We start from the raw sequence: 20,338 nt of genomic DNA on the forward strand, positions 1-20,338 counted from the left end.
TATTTTGAACACGCAGTGCTGAAAATAGTGGGCAGGATAACGTGACATCATCGGCGAATAAAAGATATAACTTTTAGAACGTTATGAAACTTCGTTTTGGAGAAAATATAGGTCAGTAGGTTTTAATTAATGTTTATTAACTTTAATATGTTAGTTGTTTAGCTTAAAAATTATAACAGAAAGTAATCCTTTAACGAACGCAACAAAAGTTGCGTTATTTAACCCTCTATAGCGCAGCCATTACAAGTTTTGAAACAGCTGGCTTGTGCGTGCAATATGGTGTTTTTAAGCTCCATACCGCACAAAACACAAGCGCTGTTTTGACGTGCTCGTGCACACTTTCCCCATAGACATCAATGGGGAGAGCAGGTCAGAAAAAAGTCTAACCTGCGATCACGGAATGAAAAGCTCCGTAACGCAGCCCCATTAATGTCTATGGGGAAAAGAAAAGTAACATTTAAACCTAACACCCTAACATAAACCCTACGTCTAAACACCCCTAATCTGCTGCTCCCGACATCACCAGCACCTACATTATGTTATTAACCCCTAATCTGCCGCCCCCGATATTGCCGCCACCTAAATAAAGCTATTAACCCCTAATCTGCCGCTCCCGATATCGCTGCCACTATACTAAAGTTATTAACCCCTATTCCCCTGCACCCCAACATCGCCCACACTATAATACATCTATTAACCCCTATTCCGCCGCTCTCCGACATTGACGCAACTAAATAAACCTATTAACCCCTAAACTGCAAGCCCCCCACATTGCAACAACCTAAATTAAACTATATTAACCCCTAAACCTAACCCTAATGTAACCCTAAGCTTAACCCTAACACCCCCTAACTTTAACATAATTAAAATATAGCTAAATTAAACTTACAGTTATTAACTAAATAATTCCTATTTAAAACTAAATACATAACCTGTGAAATAAAACCTAAGCTAGCTACAATATAACTAATAGTTACATTGTAGCTATCTTAGATTTTATTTTTATTTCACAGCTAAGTTTGTATTTATTTTAACTAGGTAGACTAGTTAGTAAATAGTTATTAACTATTTACTAACTACCTAGTTAAAATAAATACATACTTACCTGTGAAATAAAACCTAACCTGCCTTACACTAAAACCTACCATTACAAAAAACAGCAAACACTAACATTACAAAAAATAAAAAAACTACCATTACAAAAAATAACAAACAAAATTTCCCAAAAGAATAAAAATTATTCCTATTCTAATACCCTTAAAAAAAAAACCCACTCCGAGTCCAAAATAAAAAAACCTAATGTATAATAAACTACCAAGTGCCCTAAAGTTAACAGCACTTTTTGCTACAACACAAAACAAACACCCCCCAACTGTATACAAACCCCCACCCCCCAAACCCACAAAATAAAAATAAAGTAAAATCTAATCTACTCATTGCCCTGAAAAAGGCATTTGTATGTGCATTGCCCTTAAAGGGGCATTTAGCTCTTTTGCTACCCAAGCCCTAATCTAAAAATAAAAACCCACCCCAAAACGAAAAAACACATTACACAAAATAAAAAAACAAATTATCGAAAATAATAAAAATTATTCCTATTCTAATACCCATTTAAAAAAAAAACACCCCAAAATAAAAAACCTAATCTAGAATAAACTACCAATAGCCCTTAAAAGGGCCTTTTGTAGGGCATCGCTCTTAGTTAAACAGCTCCTTTACCTAAAAAAAAAATACAAAGACCAACTAACATTACAAACGCCCACCCCCCCAAACCCACAAAATAAAAAAAACTATCTAAAAACCTAATCTACCTATTGCCCTGAAAAGGGCATTTGTATGGGCATTGCCCTTACAAGGGCATTTAGCTCTTTTGCTGCCCAAACCCTAATCTAAAAAAAACCCACCCAAAAAAAACCTTAAAAAAACCTAACACTACCCACGACGATCCACTTACAGTCCCGCTTGAACGATCTCCATCCAGGCGGGGAGACATCTTTATTCAGACGGCCTCTTCTATCTTGATCCCGGCGGCACGGAGCGGGTTCATCCTGAAGACATGCGGCGCGGAGCCTCCTCTTCATACAGTCGCCATCGTACACTGAATCTTCAATGCAAGGTACGTGATTCAAGATGGCGTCCCTTGCATTCCTATTGGCTGAAAAATTTGAATCAGTCAATAGGAATTAGAGCTGCTAAAATCCTATTGGCTGTTCAAATCAGCCAATAGGATTTAAGCAGCTATCATTCTATTGAAATGAGCAGTTAAATATTTTCTGGCAAATTTCAAATTTCGCCAATCACAAAATGCATATGCACATATACTGTGCACTTTTGCGCATGCTCAGGAACTGGAGCCTCAGAAAGTGTGAATATAAAAAGAATGTGCACGTTTTGATAACAGGAAAACATTTTTTTATATTAAATGCTTTATCTTAATCATAAAACTTTAATGTTGACCCTTTAATTTATTATTAGTGTAATTCTCACCTTTAACAGAAAGATGGAAATAATTCTCAGCCATTCCTGCCTCTGTTTTGATGCTGTATATCCAAAAGCCTGAATCTCTAGGTAGGATCCTTCCAACATGAAACTGAGCAACTGCTTCCTGATTGACGTTATTAACTGAAACAGGCTGTGGAAGACAAGCATAGTGAATGTAATACGTGGCTTCCAGATATTGATTATGTGCATGATTATAGTAAATAATACGGTGCATAGCTTAATTACATTATTAAAGTCCATGATAATTAAAAAAATTACATTCTTTAATTAATTAGGGCATGCAATTTGGGAGCAGTAGAGCGCTGGTCCTGAGCAAAAACTCCTAGTCACACAATCATTAACGGGACATTAAACACCTTGAGAAACTAATATAAATTGTTTAATTACATGTAGTAAAACAACTTTGCAATATACTTTCATTATTTATTTTCTTCCCCTTACCTGTAATTTAATTCTGAATGTTGTGGGTTTACCAATTCATGTTAAACATGGAAGTGTAGACACAGTTATATTCCACACAGTCATTGGTTGCACACTCTAGTAAACCATTTATAACCATTCCTAATTGGCCCCAGTGTAATCTAAGCCTACTGCTTTATGAACATTATCTTTACCCTTATGTTTTCAATATTTAAACAACTAATATCATTTAAAAAAAATACATGTACAAATTATTCTCATACTAATCTTTACTCTGAATACATCTTTCAAGCAATGTTTTTTTAGTGTTTGATGTCCCTTTAAGGGTAGTTGCATAGCTGAGTCATGCTACTAGCGCTGCTGATTGGGTCAGTGGAAGTTTCTACTAGTGACCAACAGTGCTCTGCGGCACTTTACTATCGACTATAATACAGGTCACGCGCGTACAATATGTTTTTTCTTTAGGCTTCCTCGAGCGTCTTCAGCCTCTCTTGCCTCACCAGTCCTTATGTTATTAAATACTATTTAATAACATAAGGACTGGTGAGGCTAGCGAGACTGAAAACGTTTGAGGCAGCCTAAAGAAAAAAACATATCACATGTAAGATGCAGTCAGCGCGGGACTTTGATTTTTCCGCGTATGTGTTTAATTACTTTAGCAATTTTTAATGAATTAGAGCATGTCATTTTTTTTCTGTTATTATTGCACTTTAAAGGGGACATCAGCTGAGAAGTAGAACTGTTACTATAGATAAAAATAACAATATCCAATGCTACTTTTGTGGATGAAATATCAGCCTTGAAAATATTGGAGCCTAAAAGTTCTGTATGAAATCTCATCTATACTATAAATTGCGTTTTAACAATAAAAAATCAGCCACCTTAAAGGGACAGTAAACATACAAAATAATGTTATATAATTCTGCACATAGTGCACAATTATATAAGATTATCTTAGCGGCAGCGGCTATCCAGTATGTGTATTTATGTGTTTATATGTGTAAATATGTAAGTGCACACATAAATATATACGTATATATATATATATATATATATATATATATATACACATAAATACAATACATATGTATATATTAATATAGACATAAATATATACACTTTTGAGCCCTTCCCAGACTTTGAAACATGCAATATAATTTTTATAAATTTTTAACATTTTTTAATGTGGTTTTTTTTAATAGAAATACTTGAAAATTCCTATGTTCTTCACTTAGAAAAAAATGTTCTTTTTTAAAATAAATATTTGTATTTATATATATATATATATATATATATATATGTGTGTGTTTATACTATATTTGAAGAACATAGGAATGTTAAGTATTTCTAACAACTTTGGGTTTAGCGGTTGGTCTAGCACAGTGTCGAGTTAGCGAGCAAGCAGTAACAGTTTTTTTTTCAGAGTGCCCCATAGAAGGAGTTAAAGATTTCAAAATTAATGTTTCTAAATTATAAGAAATGTCTGTTCCTTCTTCACATTAAAATCGTGATACTTTGGGAATATTATCCCTACATTTTAAAGATAAGACCACATACTACAAGCATTACCTATGTTTAAAACATAAACCTTATATTTGCATAGTTCATATTCAACTGTAAGAACCATTGGGTATCCACTCTTGTTTTTCAATTAGAATTGGTATTTTTGCTGTTTCATATCTAAGAATTGCCAGCCGTCCTCCAAAATATGCAGTATGAGCAGCAGATGGGAAAAACAGTAGGGGAAGGGTGAGATTAGACCACACAGATTACCCCCTATAGCCTAGCAATTCCTCTTAATCATATATCTACAACAAATCCTATCAACTGCAGCCAGTGTGAGTTACACATACCCACATCAGACCTCAGATAAGACCCCGTCAGTTAATGTTTAAGGTTTTTTTTCCCTGCAAATATTATTTAACAGACAGTTTTATTTTAAATTTCACATAGCTGATAACCATAAGAAATATTAATAAGCTACATATCTCTATCATCTCCACATTCATTCCCTATGATTAATAATAAAGTTTATTGATTCAATACAAACAATCCTCTAACACCTTTTGTTCCCTCATATCTATACATAAATGTAGGCTTTGTCAAAGGTCTTATGAAAAATGTTATGTACCAACCTGAAACATAGTGCCGTCATGCTTGTGTAGTCTAAATTGTTCACTCACAGGCAGTGGATGACCAGTGACCTTGCATGTGGGCTTAAACTCTGTCCCAGAATTCAGCTCTAAAGGTCCTGCCATATCCTTTATCTGTGGTGGCATGTCAGCTGTACCTTTTAATGACAGTAAATTTATTTTCATCAATACACACACACACATATATATAATTTAATCAGAACGTATACAAAAATTATCTGAGCCTTTATACGATCAGAAGATTTGTTAGATTGTAGTTTATGGAAGGATAGATTCTTGTAAAAGAACATCTCCCTTGAGCATTGTGATTAGATCAGAGTCTGCATAATCATGTTAGATCCCTCCATTTAAGATTAATTTTAACTTGTAGGGTGAAATGTGGTCAAAAAGCCAAACTCCTAAAATACATGCGGATAGAGTTTAGATCTGAACAAGAAGTGCACTATGTTCAAGTCATTGAAATGTAACTGTTTCTTGTAGTTGGTCATTATGACCAGCCAGGTAACAGTGTAATAACTCAGTGTACTTAATTGTGCCCTGTCACTAACTTAAAATACCCTAAACACATCTGAACTGCAACTATCATTAACTGTGACCTGACACCCACATTTAGATTTGGAGGGCTACAATGGGGATCACATAGTGGCAGTTTATGGGATATTGTAGGTATTGTGTAGGGGAGATTTTTCCATGTAGGAAGGTTTCCCATGGGGCAATCTTGGTTGAAGGGAATTATGTGGAAACAACCATGTAGGAGTATCCAAGGGCTGTTAAAGAATAGTATAGCATAAGGGAAACCTAATAAAGTGCTCACTTGAGAATAGGGGATAATGCAGTTGGGGGCACTTGGGGATCTGGGTAACAATTAGTGATAATAAAAGTAAGGAGTTGGATTGTGATGAGCTATAGTTGGGGAGCCAGGCCAGCTGCAGTTAGGGTTAAATGTGATGAAGCTGGATCATGAGTAGCGTTTTTTGGGGTCAGTGCTAACTCATCGCAAAGCATCATTTATTTCTGATAGTCTGATTTTGTTTATTGCATCTATGTTACTGGTGTAGGGATTTTACAAAAAGAAAGGGGCTTAGTATTGGCATACATAGAAATTGCTTCTCCATGACATCTGTTTCAACATGGCTGCTGTAACATTTTTTGTTGTGGCTGAATTTTGATTTACATGCAAACCATACTTTGTAGTGCCAGGGTTGTCACCATGTAGTGCACAAGTTGTCTAATGTGGAGCACAATTGTGATCTTGACCTCTTTTTTATTATTTTATTTATTATTTGCCTACCCTGTTAGTGAGCAGTACTAATATGTATGCAGTGGTGGGAAATGTACCTTGCTTTACCTTCGTTTTCACAGTGTAGCCCCCGTGAGCCTTCAGGACACAGACACCCTTTAAATCGGTCACATGTTCCACGTTTGCATAGACACTTCAGTTTACAGTCAGGCCCATAAAAGCCATCTGGACAAGCTAATAGAGATAACAGTATAGAATTAATTTTTCCTCATATATTTAAAAATGTTATCATGAATATCAGTGTTTGATTTGAAGTAAAAGTTATATACTTTTTAAATACAGCCAAAACACAAATGAAAGGGTGACATTGGATCAAGAAACTACTTAAAATTTCCTAAAAGAAAATCTAAACATTTTAAAACACACTAAGAATAAGTAAGGGATATACATTTTATGATTTATCAACATCATATCCAACAACAATATTACATGAGGTGCATGATTACAGAGTAGTAATATTCACCACCATCTTTTTTTAAGGTGATCTACAGGACAGGTGAGCTTACAAATGAAGTAAAAGGGGTATAGTTTGGAGAGAAGTCGAGGGAACAGAGAAAAGTGCTGGTTGCATACTTCTCTCAACAATAGTGGTTTTAAAGGGACATTAAACACTTTGAGATGGTAATATAAAATGATAAATTGTATATATAAAACAGCTCTGCAATATACTTTCATTATTTATTTTGTGCTCTTTGCCTGTAATTCCATTCTGAAATTGTGAGCTTTTCAGTTCCTGTTAGAAATGGAATTGCAGAACACTGTTAAATCCAGCACAACCATTGGCTGCACACTCTAATGACCTATGTATAACTGTCTCTAATTGGCCACAGCAGAGAAGGTAACACAAGTTACAACATGGCAGCTCCCAGTGTTTTATAGACACTAAAACTTTACACTTATTTTGTCACTTTTTAAACAACTAATGAAACTTTAAAAAATACATCTACATGTTAGTCATGGACTAATCTTTTCTTTGAATGTATCATTCTATCTAGCATGTATTTAGTGTCTAATGTCCCTTTAAATAAAGCTTGGAACACTGACAGCTTGAGGTGAATCTTGCAGAGTGACAACAATATTCCACAAAATTCATGGAGATCTATAGAAGCAGATATAAATGTAGGAGCTGGGGGAGAGGTGGAGATAATTAAGTCTTGGGCATAGTGAAGTGGGCCGAGTATGTGTAGGCAATGGCATAACTATTGGAGGGTCATAACTGTGATTTATTCTTAAAGGGACATGAAGACCAAACATTTTCTTTTATGATTCATATAGAAAATACTATTTTACACAACTTTACAATTTATTTCTATTATCTAACTTGCTTAATTCTCTTGATATCCTTTGTTTAAGAAACAGCAATGCACATGAGTGAGTCAATAACATGAGGTATATATGTGCAGCCAACAATCAGCAGCCTCTGAGCCTACCTAGGTATCCTTTTCAAAAGTATGCCAACAAAACAAATTAGATAACAGAAGTAAAATGGAAAGTTATTTAAAATGACATGCTGTCTCTGAATCATGAAAGAAAAAAATTGGGGTTCATGTCCCTTTTAAGGGTAAGACAAGCCAGTAGAGGAACTGACAGAGAGATGAGAAGCAATGTGTAAGGAAGAGAAGTGTGGTAGAAGTATTCATGAAGAACGGCATGAGATAAATGTTATGTTGGGAGACCAAAGGGAATAGATTTGCCGTAGTTAGGCCGGATAGGATGAGTGAGTGGATTTGAATCCTAATTATGAAGATCCACATTTTAAATGTATTTTAATATAGAAATGGAAGGAATTAGTTAGGAATGGACAGTGGGGATCAAATACATGTTCTGAATCAAATGTGACACTAGGGCAACTGTTATAAAGGGTTGAAATGAGGATCATGTCTGAGATTTGAGTGGGTGATGTTGATGAAAGCAATGAAGGATGGGTCAGGAGCAGAGATATAAATGTGTGTCATTATTTACAAACCCTGCTTTCTTGCAATTGGTTGAGAATGCGCAGGGGAAGGGGAATCACTGTTTGAACGAGTTAAATGACAGCTTCATGGCGCAGCTAATAGAGGCACCAACATCTAGTAATCTGGATCTAGTAATAACTAAAAATGTAGAGATCTTTTCAAACACTTAAGGTAGGGAGCACTTGGGAAATAGTAACCATAATATTGTGTCAAAACATTTCAATTTTAAAAAAGTACATTTTAGCAAGCTAAGTGCACCTTTACACCTGATTCTCCAAGAAGAACACAGAGAGAAAGTGAAATATCTTAACTAAGGTAAAAAAAAATCACTGTTCAAAATATACCTTAGAGAAATAAATACTGGTTTAGTAGAAGGGTCAGCCAGAAAAATGTAGCATTTGAATAGTATAAATCAGAAGGGCGTTTTCTGTTTATTGTTAACTATCTTGTAAGGCATGAATGAATAAGGGTGGGAATGTGAAAGGGTCCTGGATAACGGACATGAAACTTGTTTATTTTCCCTGTAATACAGTAAAATAGTTTCAGATTGAAATGACAAATCATTAGTTATCAAAAATGTCAAAGTTATTATAAAGTATTTTTTACACATGCTCAGTGCTACTGGCCGCTCTTAGTAATCTTGTTTTTACTTATGAGAAAATGGGTGGTACAATTAAAGAGATCCTTTATCACCCACCCCATAGATAGTAAGTAAAGCATACATCATACTTTCTCACTGTTCTGCTTTATAGCCTGTATGTCCTGTCTTTCTAGATCTATAGGCTGTGAGCAGTTACAGTTTAGGAGATGGGCAACAAGGCATATGTACCCTTAGGGGCCTATCCATCAAGCTTCGTATGGAGCCTAATGTCCTGTGTTTCTGGCGAGCCTTCAGGCTCGCCAGAAACACAAGTTATGAAGCAGCAGTCTAAAGACATCACCGAAAGTCAACCGATCCAATACGATCGGGTTGATTGACAACCCCTGCTAGCGGCTGATTGGCCGCAAATCTGCAGGGGGCGGTATTGCACCAGCAGTTCACAAGAACTGCTGGTGCAACGATAAATGCCGAAAGCGTATGCTGTCGGCATTTATCGATGTGCAGCGGACATGATCCGCAATATCGGATCATGTCCGCTTGCATCATGATAAATATGCCCCTTAATGCTATCATTATTTGAAAAAGAAGGCATCTAAGCTTTTTTTTGTTTCAGTACTCTGGACAGAACTTTTTTATTGTTGGATGAATGTATCCACCAATCAGCAAGGACAACCCAGGTTGTTAACCAAAAATGGGCCGGCATCTAAACTTACATTCTTGCATTTCAAATAAAGATACCAAGAGAATGAAGAAAATTTGATAATAGGAGTAAATTCGAAATTTGCTTAAAATATCATGCTCAATCTGAATCACGAAATTACATTTTTGGGTACAGTGTCCCTTTAAATGAGCAAAACAGAGAACACGAGGAGATGGCATTGTATCTTGTAGTACTGTGATTTCTGTGTGATGTGGTTCAAGGAGGGGAAATGATTCTAGAGAGATGAGTAGTTTATGAGTATTAAAGCCGACAGGTGAGATGGACCTATGAGGTCTCATGTGCTGTGGGGCGATGAGAGAATGAATAGTAGACTGCATGTTTAATGAACCAATTCTCTGCACAATATAAATAAGAATGGAGCACATTTGCCTGCTGTATTGATTGTTCTTTGTTCATGTTTAGTTCAATACACATCTTAGTGTTGTCACTTAAAGATTGTCACTTAGAAATATGGTAACATTTACCCAATTTAGGGTTAGATTACAAGCAGAGCCCTAAATTATCGCACGCCCGCAAATTGGCAGATTTGCCCGTTTGCGGACGCACAATAATTAATCAGCCATTACAAGTGGCTGGTTATTGCTACCGCAAGTTAGCAATTAACACATAAAATTAACCAGAGTGTCCCAAATGCCCCTAGTGTATTTTATTAAAAAATAAAGATAGCAGCATCTTTATGTTTTGAATAAAATAACTACACTAGGCAGTATTTTGGGGCAAAAGTTGGTGGGAGTGGGGTGTTAGAAAAAAAAAAACGGCACTGAAAACTGCCTTTATATTGCAGTCTATGGGAACTGTGTGTTCCCAGTGTATATATATAAATATATATGTATATAAACACTATATAATCATATACAGATATATATTTAAATTTGTTGCCATCGCTGCGTTACTTAACCCCTTCTCTGACGGCATCAGAACGAGGCTCCCATTGGAGCCTATGGAAGCGCGGTCTTGTGAGTGCAATGCTTCCCAGCATTACTGAAAACTTGTGATACCAGTGCACATTAGCATGAGCTGCTATTACACAGTGGAGCGCAAATATTGCTTTCATGAATCTGGTCCTTAGTTAAAAAAAACAACCTGTTATATTTGTAAAATTAGAGGGACATAATTCATGTAATTTGTGATGGCTTTTTACATCTCTCCTACTTTAGTTTCCTGAAATGTTAAGATACAGGGCTCTATTTATTAAAAGGACATGAAACCCATATTTGTTTCTTTTATGAATCAGACAGAGAATACAATTTTAAATAAATTTCAAATTTACTTCTATTATCAAATTAGCTTTGTTCTCATGCTATTATTTGTTGAAGAGATATCTAGATAGGCAGCGTGCACATATCTGGAGCACTACATGACAGGAAATGGTGCTGCCATCTAGTGCTCTTACTAATGTATAACCTTGTTGCAAAACTGCTGCCATATTGTGCTGCAAACACTGGCACACTCCTGAACTTAACTTCCTGCTTTTCAACAAAGGATAACAAGAAAATGAAGAAAATGTGATAAGAAAAGTAAACTGGAAAGTTGTTTAAAATTGTATCTTCTATCTGATCATGAAAGAAAAATGTTGGGTTTTCTGTCCCTTTAAGCAGAGGAGGCTGCTTTGAAACCTTTGTAGAGAAGACTCACAAGTTAAGAACCAGTGTTCATAGGATAAATCACTACAAACTCTGTGGTTCGGGGTGGATGCTGCTCACCACAGCCTCTTTTAGTAGTATACACATAAAATAACAAAAGCTTTGTAATGTATGAGTACTAAAAAAAATGTGTCATATTTATTTGTTAACTGCTTTAAATGGACATGAAACTCAAATTTTTTCTTTCATGATTTAGAAAGAGCATACAATTTTAAACAACTTTCCAATTTACTTATTTTATCTGATGTGCTTCATTCCTTTGATATCCTTTGTTGAAAAGCATATCTAGATAGACTCAGTAGCTGCTGATTGGTGACTCCACATAGATGCCTTGTCTGATTGACTTACTCATGTACATTGCTATTTCTTCAACAAAGGATATCTAAAGAATTAAGCGTATTAGCTAAGAGAAGTCAACTGGAATGTTGTTCAGAATTGTATTCTCTATCTGAATTATGAAATATTTTTTTGGGGTTTCATGTCCCTTTAAGCTCCATATAGCTGATTTTGGTGCATAAAGAGCTGCTGATAGGTGAGAAAAAAAAGTGAGATTTTAGGGGCAGGAGGAAGAAGAGGACAAAGAGACATTGGGGCTGATTTATGAAAGTGCGAGCGACAGGGACAGAACTACCGGGGGACCGGGGGTGCAGAGGTCGCAACTGGGGGGGGGGGGGCAACTTAAAAAAACAAACAAAAAACAAATTTTTCTTCAATAAAAACATTGTCCTGCCACTGCCTGCACTGATATAATGTGAGTTTGACGTGATGCTTCACTAGTATCTCTGTCTCTGTCTATAGGGATTAGTGTTTTTATTTTACCCATTGGTGTTTATGTGTATGTATGTATGTGACTGTGTGTGACATGTATTTGTGTGTGTATGTTTGTGGAACCAGCAGATTACAGACTTTGGCCTCTATGTATGAAGCCGTCTACTTTGCTGCATTCGCCGGCCCAATATGCTCGCCTAAGCTCGCCTACCATCGCCGCCGCGGACCTGAGTTCGCCAAAGTTATCAAAAAAGCTGTCAAGAAGCCGCGCACCAAGTACGGGGCGATGAGCAGCGGACTGTTGTTAACTAACAGTCATCGATCTTGCTGCTCATCGGCTTCTTCGCAGCTTTTTTGATAGCCTGTCACTAAGCACCCACACTAAACTACACTGTTTTACCCCCTAAACTGCCGCTCCCGGAGCCCCCCACACCTAAATAAAGTTATTACCCCCTAAAACGCCGCTTCTGGACCCCGCCACAACTATAATAAATATATTAACCCCTAAACCGCCGATCCTGGACCCCGCCGCCACTACACCGCCGCCACCTATATTCAACTTATTAACCCCTATCCTGCGGATCCCGGACTCTGCCGCAACTAAATAAATTGTTTAACCCCTAAACCGCCGCACCCAGAGCCCACCACCACCTATATTAAACTCATTAACCCCTAAACCGCCGCTCCCGGACCCCGACGTAACTAAATTAAATGTTTAACCCCTAAACTGCCGCTCCCGGACCACGCCGCCACCTATATTAAACTTATTAACCCCTAAACCTAAGTCTAACACTAACACTAACACCCCCCTAACTTTAATATTATTTTAATAAATCTAAATCAAACGTACTCATATTAACTAAATTATTCCTATTTAAAACTAAATACTTACCTATAAAATAAACCATAAGATAGCTACACTATAACTAATAATTACATTGTAGCTATTTTAGGATTTATTTTTATTTTACAGGCAACTTTGTATTTATTTTAACTAGGTACAATAGCTATTAAATAGTTAATAACTATTTAATAGCTACCTAGTGAAAAAAATTACAAAATTACCTGTAAAATAAATCCTAACCTAAGTTACAATTAAACCTAACACTACACTATCATTAAATAAATTAAATAATTTACCTACAATGACCTAAAATTAAATAAAATAAAATAAACTATAGTACAAAAAACACTAAATTACAGAAAATAAAAAAGAATTACAAGAAGTTTAAACTAATTACACCTAATCTAAGCCCCCTAATAAAATAATAAAGCCCCCCAAATTAAAAAAATGCCCTACCCTATTCTAAATTACCAAGTAACCAGCTCTTTTACCAGCCCTTAAAAGGGTTTTTTGCGGGGCATTGCCCCAAAGTAATCAGCTCTTTTACCTGAAAAAAAAAATACAACCTCCCCCCAACATTAAAACCCACCACCCATACACCCCTACTCTAACCCACCCAACCCCCCCTTAAAAAAACCTAACACTAACCCCCTGAAGATCTCCCTACCTTGAGCCGTCTTCACCCAGCCAAGCCGAATTCTTCATCCAATCCGGGCGATGTGGTCCTCCATCCGGTAGAAGTCTTCATCCAAGCGGCAAAGAAAAGGTCCTCCATCCGGGCGATGTCTTCCTCCAAGCGACATCTTCTATCTTCTTTCTTACGGCTCCATCTTCAGACCGCCGACGCGGAACATCCACCTTCCCTGACGGACTAACGACGAAGGACGGTTCCTTTAAGGGACGTCATCCAAGATGGCGTCCCTCGAATTCCGATTGGCTGATAGGATTCTATCAGCCAATCGGAATTAAGGTAGGAAAGATCTGATTGGCTGGTTCTAGCCTTGGCAGCATTTATATTGTCCTACATCTCTTATGGCCATACTGAGAAGTTCTAACATGTTTCTATTTCTTACTATTTAGTACTTGTGTATTCTTGTGATAATAATCCTCACATGATAAATATGTTTAAATAATGTTTAGTAACCAGAGGGCTATTTCTCTTATGTATTATCCCAACACTTTATTGAGGATAAGCTGTATGACTTATAATACACCATACCGGTCCCCTTGGCCAGTTCCCTTGCATTTGCCGTATTGTTAGGATAGCTGCTATGGCAACCGAGAGTTACACAACAGGCGTATATTGCCGATCTAAGGACTCACATGCAAGTTCTTCATAGTTATATTTATCAGCTAGTTTGCTGTATTGTATATTGACTATATCTGTTCCTGGTTCATTGTTATACAGTATTATGTACTTTTAATTGCTTTCACTATATTTATGTATAGGACCGTAATTCTGTGTTGCCGGGGATGATGACATCACCAGTGGGTGGCGCCCCTACCCGGGAGATCTTGGGACATGGCGGTTTTCATTTATAAATGGTAGCTGGTATTTGGGGTAAGTTACCCCGAAAACGTTTACGCTTGCACATTAAATTTGCAAAAAGACCTGGTGGATGCACTCTCTTTTTGGAACTATATATATATATATATATATATATATATATATATATAAAATAAGGTCATAGCCTCTACAAACCATCCATTTGGTTGAAAAGTAATTTTCAGTTATTTAAATTGTTTTGTGATTTATATTTATATATATTTGCAGTTTTAGTGAACATATCTATGTGCTTAAAGGTCATTTAGTACTAGGGTTCTAGTGCATACTACCTTCATCACACATAAGTCCTTTCCAGCCCGAGGAGCAGGAGCAGCCATATGGATCCATCAAGCAGAACATCTGTGATTTGCATCCTTCTTCTTTTTTACAACTCTGTTTACAAGTTGTGCCAAAACTATGATAACCGCACGCTGTAAGAATAACAAGCAGATAATTAGATGCAGAGTTATTGACATTTATAGTAACAATATAAACAATTATTTCAGTGTTATTATTATATTTCAGTCCCAAATTACTTCAAGGAGTTATATTTTTTTATAACATCATTTCACAAAATAATTATTTAAAAGCAATTGGTAATACTTCAGTGATAACTTTAGCTTTGCCATTTCTGCTATTGTTTTTTGTTATCTGCATAGTTATAAATAATATATTATGAATACACTTTAAATGTTTCTGGAACTTAAGGACCCTGTTGACATATATATATGATCAGATGGTCTATGAGTTGAGAGTTGATTGGCTTTTTTCCTCCAATTTCTCCCTAAATCAATGTAGCTTAACTTTTTTGTATTTATTTTCTTTAAAAAAATAAAATAAAATAGTATAGTACAGTAGACTTGTTTAATAATTGTTAGACAAGGACTTTTTCCTGTTGCGCAAATAAGCGCTAGGATTGGACAGATCCTTTGGTTGGATTACCCACCCATGTTTGGTGGTCAATTGCCAACTCTACATCTCATACCTTTTCTCTGGTGGCTTTGTCATTTGATTATTTCTTTGTAAATTATTTTTTTGTAAATTACTTACTAGATCTTTTTAACATGTGAGGAGATCAGATACGTATTATTATGCAAAACTGTATTATTCAAGAAGCTGGACAATCTACTCATCAGTGCCATAAACATGAATCATTATAAGTTCCCAGGGAATAAGGTCCTTAATTCCTCCTGTATGTGTTTGTAAAATTTTGTCTTGTCTCTTACAAGTTTTATAAGACTGTTTTATCTAAATGAATTGTACCCATGGACAGCACTGCGGAATATGTTGGTATTTTTTAAATAAAATATAATAATAATAAAAAAAATTGATATAAATCTTCAATAAGAAAATACTCTTAATATTGCACTATTGCATGCCTGTAACTCAGTGCTAACCTCCACAAATTGGGTTGGTGAAAACAGCAAATGATTGTCAGCTACCCACATATGCCATATTTGAGGTGTTAAACACATAGGTATAGGCTTGCAATAGAGCAATACAATTTGTTACTGCAGCATTATGTTCCTTGTAAAATAGAGTATAAACACAAAAGAGCCTCCTACAAGGCCAAACCTGATCAATTAACTGCAAAAACAGAAAACAGTAGTGCAGGATACTGATAAAGAAACACCATTATAAAAAAGTACTTTTGCTAAGACCATATTAATTAATAAAGTGGTTGCACTTAGGAGAAACAAAGCCGAACAAACATATTCACAACAGGCTGAATGGATGCACAAGATAAACATTTTTACATTATTTAATAAATATTACTCAGCTATATTACATTCATTCTAAGGGGCCGAATTATCAAGCTCTGAATGGAGCTTGATGCCCCTTGTTTCCGGCGAACCTTCAAAAAGACCATTGCTTCATAACTTGTCCGCCTGCTCTGAGGCCGCGGACAGAAATCAACTCGATCGAATGTGATCAGTTTGATTGACACCCCCTGCTAGCGACCGATTGGCCGCGAATCTGCAGGGGGCGGTATTGCACAAGCAGTTCTGGTGAACTGCTTTTGCAATGATAAATGCCGACAGAGTATGCTATCGGCATTTATCAATGTGCAGCGGACATGATACGCTACATCGTATCGTATCCGCTCACACTTTGATAAATATGGCCCTAAATCTTCATCTTCAAGAATATAATAATATGTACAGCAAGAGAGGATACTTTTTCCTTCTGCAACTGAGAACTTTTGGTTGCTAGAAGAAGCAATCTAGTTTTTTCTTAACGCCCAACAGAAAACAGCCTGGCACTAGATGGGTTTATTGCTGAATATTATAGAAAGAATCAAATACATATTTTTACCTCTTTTGCCACCTAAAATATCAATTGATAAAATGGTAGCAAGTCACATGAGTAATAGATTACTTGGATTTATTGACACAGACCTAGTAGGATTTAAGAGGTCCGAGACAATAATGTAAAAGTATTTAATCTAGTTTACTACACAAAGCACAATAATATCCCCACAGATATTGAAAAAGCCTTTAACCAAGTCCATTGGTATTTCTATTTACTTGGTCTGCTTAGCAATACGAGGTGTCTATATTCAAGTATTTAATCTAGTTTACTACACAAAGCACAATAATATCCCCACAGATATTGAAAAAGCCTTTAACCAAGTCCATTGGTATTTCTATTTACTTGGTCTGCTTAGCAATACGAGGTGTCTATATTCAAATCCTACAGTATGCATGTACTTTGCCTCTATCCAACACTATTTATATTACTGAAGACGGCGGCATGGTTGACTTTGCTCTTCATTTCGTTATTCATAATTTTGAACTCTAGAGGGAGGTATAGGACTGATATAAAATCATAGAAATAAAATCATGTTAGCGTGAGCTACTTGGACACATTGGTGAATCTAGGGAGGGTTATATACATTTATTTCTATAGCACCACAAAGTTCCAATACGCCATCTGCCCTGAATTGTTTGGTACTGCCAATGAGTATGGTTGACCAATCTCCCTAATTTCCAGGGATCTTCCTTATTTGCTTAAACTTTTTTACAGTCTTCTGGGCTCCCTTATTTATCTGCACTTAGAATATTTTCTTGCTTATTTTTTACATTTAAAATCTTCTTTATCTCAAGCTTTTAATATTGTGCTCTTGCGCCACTGTGCCTTAAATGAGTAATAGAATTCATGGATTTACCGTGTAGGTTTTCAAATAGATGTTACTTTGTTTTTTCTCTTTAAACAAAATAAAAGTATTTATTCTTAGCTGTAATTTAGGGAATTTACATTTGATCCATAGTTCACACACCACTCTTAAGATACTTCTCAGCGAAAATAGCACTTCTCTCACATTTCAATTTGTAATTTGTTATTTCAAGTTATTAATTAGATAACATACACAACACACAACATACACAACACACAGCATACACAACACACAACATACACAACACACAGCATACACAACACACACAACACACAACATACACAACATACACAACACACAACATACACAACATACAGCATACACAACATACACAACACACAGCATACACAGCACACAACATACACAACACACAACATACACAACACACAACATACACAACACACAACATACACAACACACAGCATACACAGCATACACAGCACACAACACACAACATATACAACACACAGCATACACAACACACAATATACACAACATACACAACACACAACATACACAACACAGTGTCTCTGAGGGACTTTGATCCCATTCTTGCACCAACATCCCGCCCTTTGCCTAATTCCACCACCACATGGCAAGTGTCTTTGTCAGCTCTTAAAAAACGTTCTCTGCTTGCCAAAGTGAGCTGCTGCTTGTGGTTTCCATAGGAAGGTGTGAGGTGTCACTGCTCCCGTACTTCCCCTTATATGCTCTAGCGCCCCCTAGGGAGGCCGCCTCACACTTTGAATACTACAAAAAGTTTCTGAATGTATTAAGCTAAACTGTGTGAATGAAAATGATTTGTATGAAGAATTTTGTTGTACCAAATTGTATCAAATAATACAATAAAGTGTTTTTTTAGTAACTAGTGCATAGTTTGTCAACTTTCATTGTAAATATTGTCTATTCCTTAGTCTCCCTTATTTTCTTCAAAAAAAGTTGGTAACCTTAGCAAGGAGAGAGGTAAAGGATGGGGAAGGGGGATTTAAAAATATAAATAAATAAAGGTAAGAATAGGGAGTAGTAGCCCTCCCCCCATCAGTACCCTCTGACCACAGCCAATTCATTATCGTAAACATAACATAGCAACTATATCATGTGTTACCCTATAAAGGCAAATAACTGGCCAGTACGGAGTTATTAAGCTCAGCAATATAAAGTTATTTGTTATCTCTTGAACAATAGTCTAGGACGAGCTAACAAGTTGGAAAGCGCAGGTGCACTAAATCCCTCACATAATAAATCTCTATGGGAGAGATCTGAAAAGTTCATGTCAGGTATTGCTTGAGCACTAAGCCGAGGAAGCGCTAAGCAAATGATGCGCTAGTAATGGAGTTTATGTAATTCTGTACTATGCTATTAACAATAATGGTTTACTTCAGGTCTTAAAAAGTACTACATTTTGCAGCTGTATTTTGGATTTTGTTGGATTCTAACACTTAAATCGGCATTTGTAATATAAGCGCAATGAGCGTGCTAATAGATTAATAGCTAATTTAGTATAAAGTATTTGCCGTGTTAAGAAGCTTTGGTTAAAATATTTAGCCATCATTTTCAAATGCCAGATTTTTGGTGATTCTTTGAGCCAGGTTGAGCAAAAGATAAAACACCCTGTGCTATTAGTTGCGCTCGACTGGCCCTTCAGTTTTAGCGATGCCTCTGATGGTTTGGAACATGATTGGTCAAGGCAGTTTCAGTCCAATACCGCAGGATTCCCATAATATATAAATACAAATGTTTGTAAAATAATATGTGCTTGTTCCACTCTGAACTGAAGTAGATGCATTGTTTGTGGATGTAATTTAAATGCTTAATATCCGGTTGTAAATTAAACCGCTAATTTGTGATTATTTTTATCTTTCTATTATGCTTTAAACAAATCAACTTTGGCTGTTTTGGAGAAAAATCTAACAAAAATAAAGTTTCAATAATGTTATATGACTTAAATATGAAAGAAATGTCTGCTTACCCATTTTGCAAGTTGTTCCCATAAAGCCTGGAGGACAGATGCATTCTCCGGTATCCTCATGACATATACCACTGTTGTGGCACTCAGGACACGTTTTGTTACAATGCAGTCCCCACATATTTCTCTCACACCCTGTATTAAAAGACTTGGTTTGTAACAAATCTCTCTAAACTTTATAAATCAAGTAAATGAAAGGAAAAAGTTGGAGATCATCACAGTAACAGAACTAGACTATTATAAAGCTTATGGGGCCCATTTATCACGCTCCGGATGGAGCTTGAGGGCCCGTGTTTCTGGCGACTGCTGCTCCATAACCTGTATGCCTGCTCTGAGCAGGCGAACAGACATCGCCGCAATTCAACTTGATCGAGTACGATCGGGTTAATTGACACCCCCCTGCTGGCGGCCGATTGGCTGCGAATCTGCAGGTGGGTGCAATGGTGCTGGTGCAATGCTGAATACGGAGAGCTTATTGCTCTCCGCATTCAGCGAGGTCTGTTGGACCTGATCCGCACTGTTAAATCAGGTCCGACAGACCTTTGTTAAATAGGCCCCCATAGCTGTATTGCCATGTTGATGAATGGTTTAATGTGTGTTTTGAATTTATCAATAAATGTGTCCTGTGGGTCTTATGTGCCAAAATAATGCTTTATGCAACTGTAATTGTTCTTATGCATATTTACCCTTTCTTCTGAGGCACCATGGGTATCCATATGGGGTCAGGAGGGGATGCTGATC

General features: G+C 36.5%; 1 protein-coding gene across 1 annotated transcript in view; it reads right to left on the bottom strand.

The window, feature by feature from the left end:
* TEK (TEK receptor tyrosine kinase) overlaps nucleotides 1–20,338 on the bottom strand; it is a 237,637-nt gene that overhangs the window by 62,461 nt on the left and 154,838 nt on the right. The window contains exons 5-9 of the mRNA XM_053702592.1: nucleotides 19,601–19,732; nucleotides 14,744–14,884; nucleotides 6,424–6,549; nucleotides 5,058–5,212; nucleotides 2,488–2,632 (exon numbers count right to left, since the gene is read on the bottom strand). Of these exons, the coding sequence (XP_053558567.1) occupies nucleotides 2,488–2,632; nucleotides 5,058–5,212; nucleotides 6,424–6,549; nucleotides 14,744–14,884; nucleotides 19,601–19,732 (699 nt within the window). The remainder of the gene's footprint in view (nucleotides 1–2,487; nucleotides 2,633–5,057; nucleotides 5,213–6,423; nucleotides 6,550–14,743; nucleotides 14,885–19,600; nucleotides 19,733–20,338) is intronic.

Source organism: Bombina bombina, chromosome 2 (assembly GCF_027579735.1).
Source record: "Bombina bombina isolate aBomBom1 chromosome 2, aBomBom1.pri, whole genome shotgun sequence".
Taxonomy (NCBI): Eukaryota; Metazoa; Chordata; class Amphibia; order Anura; family Bombinatoridae; genus Bombina; species Bombina bombina.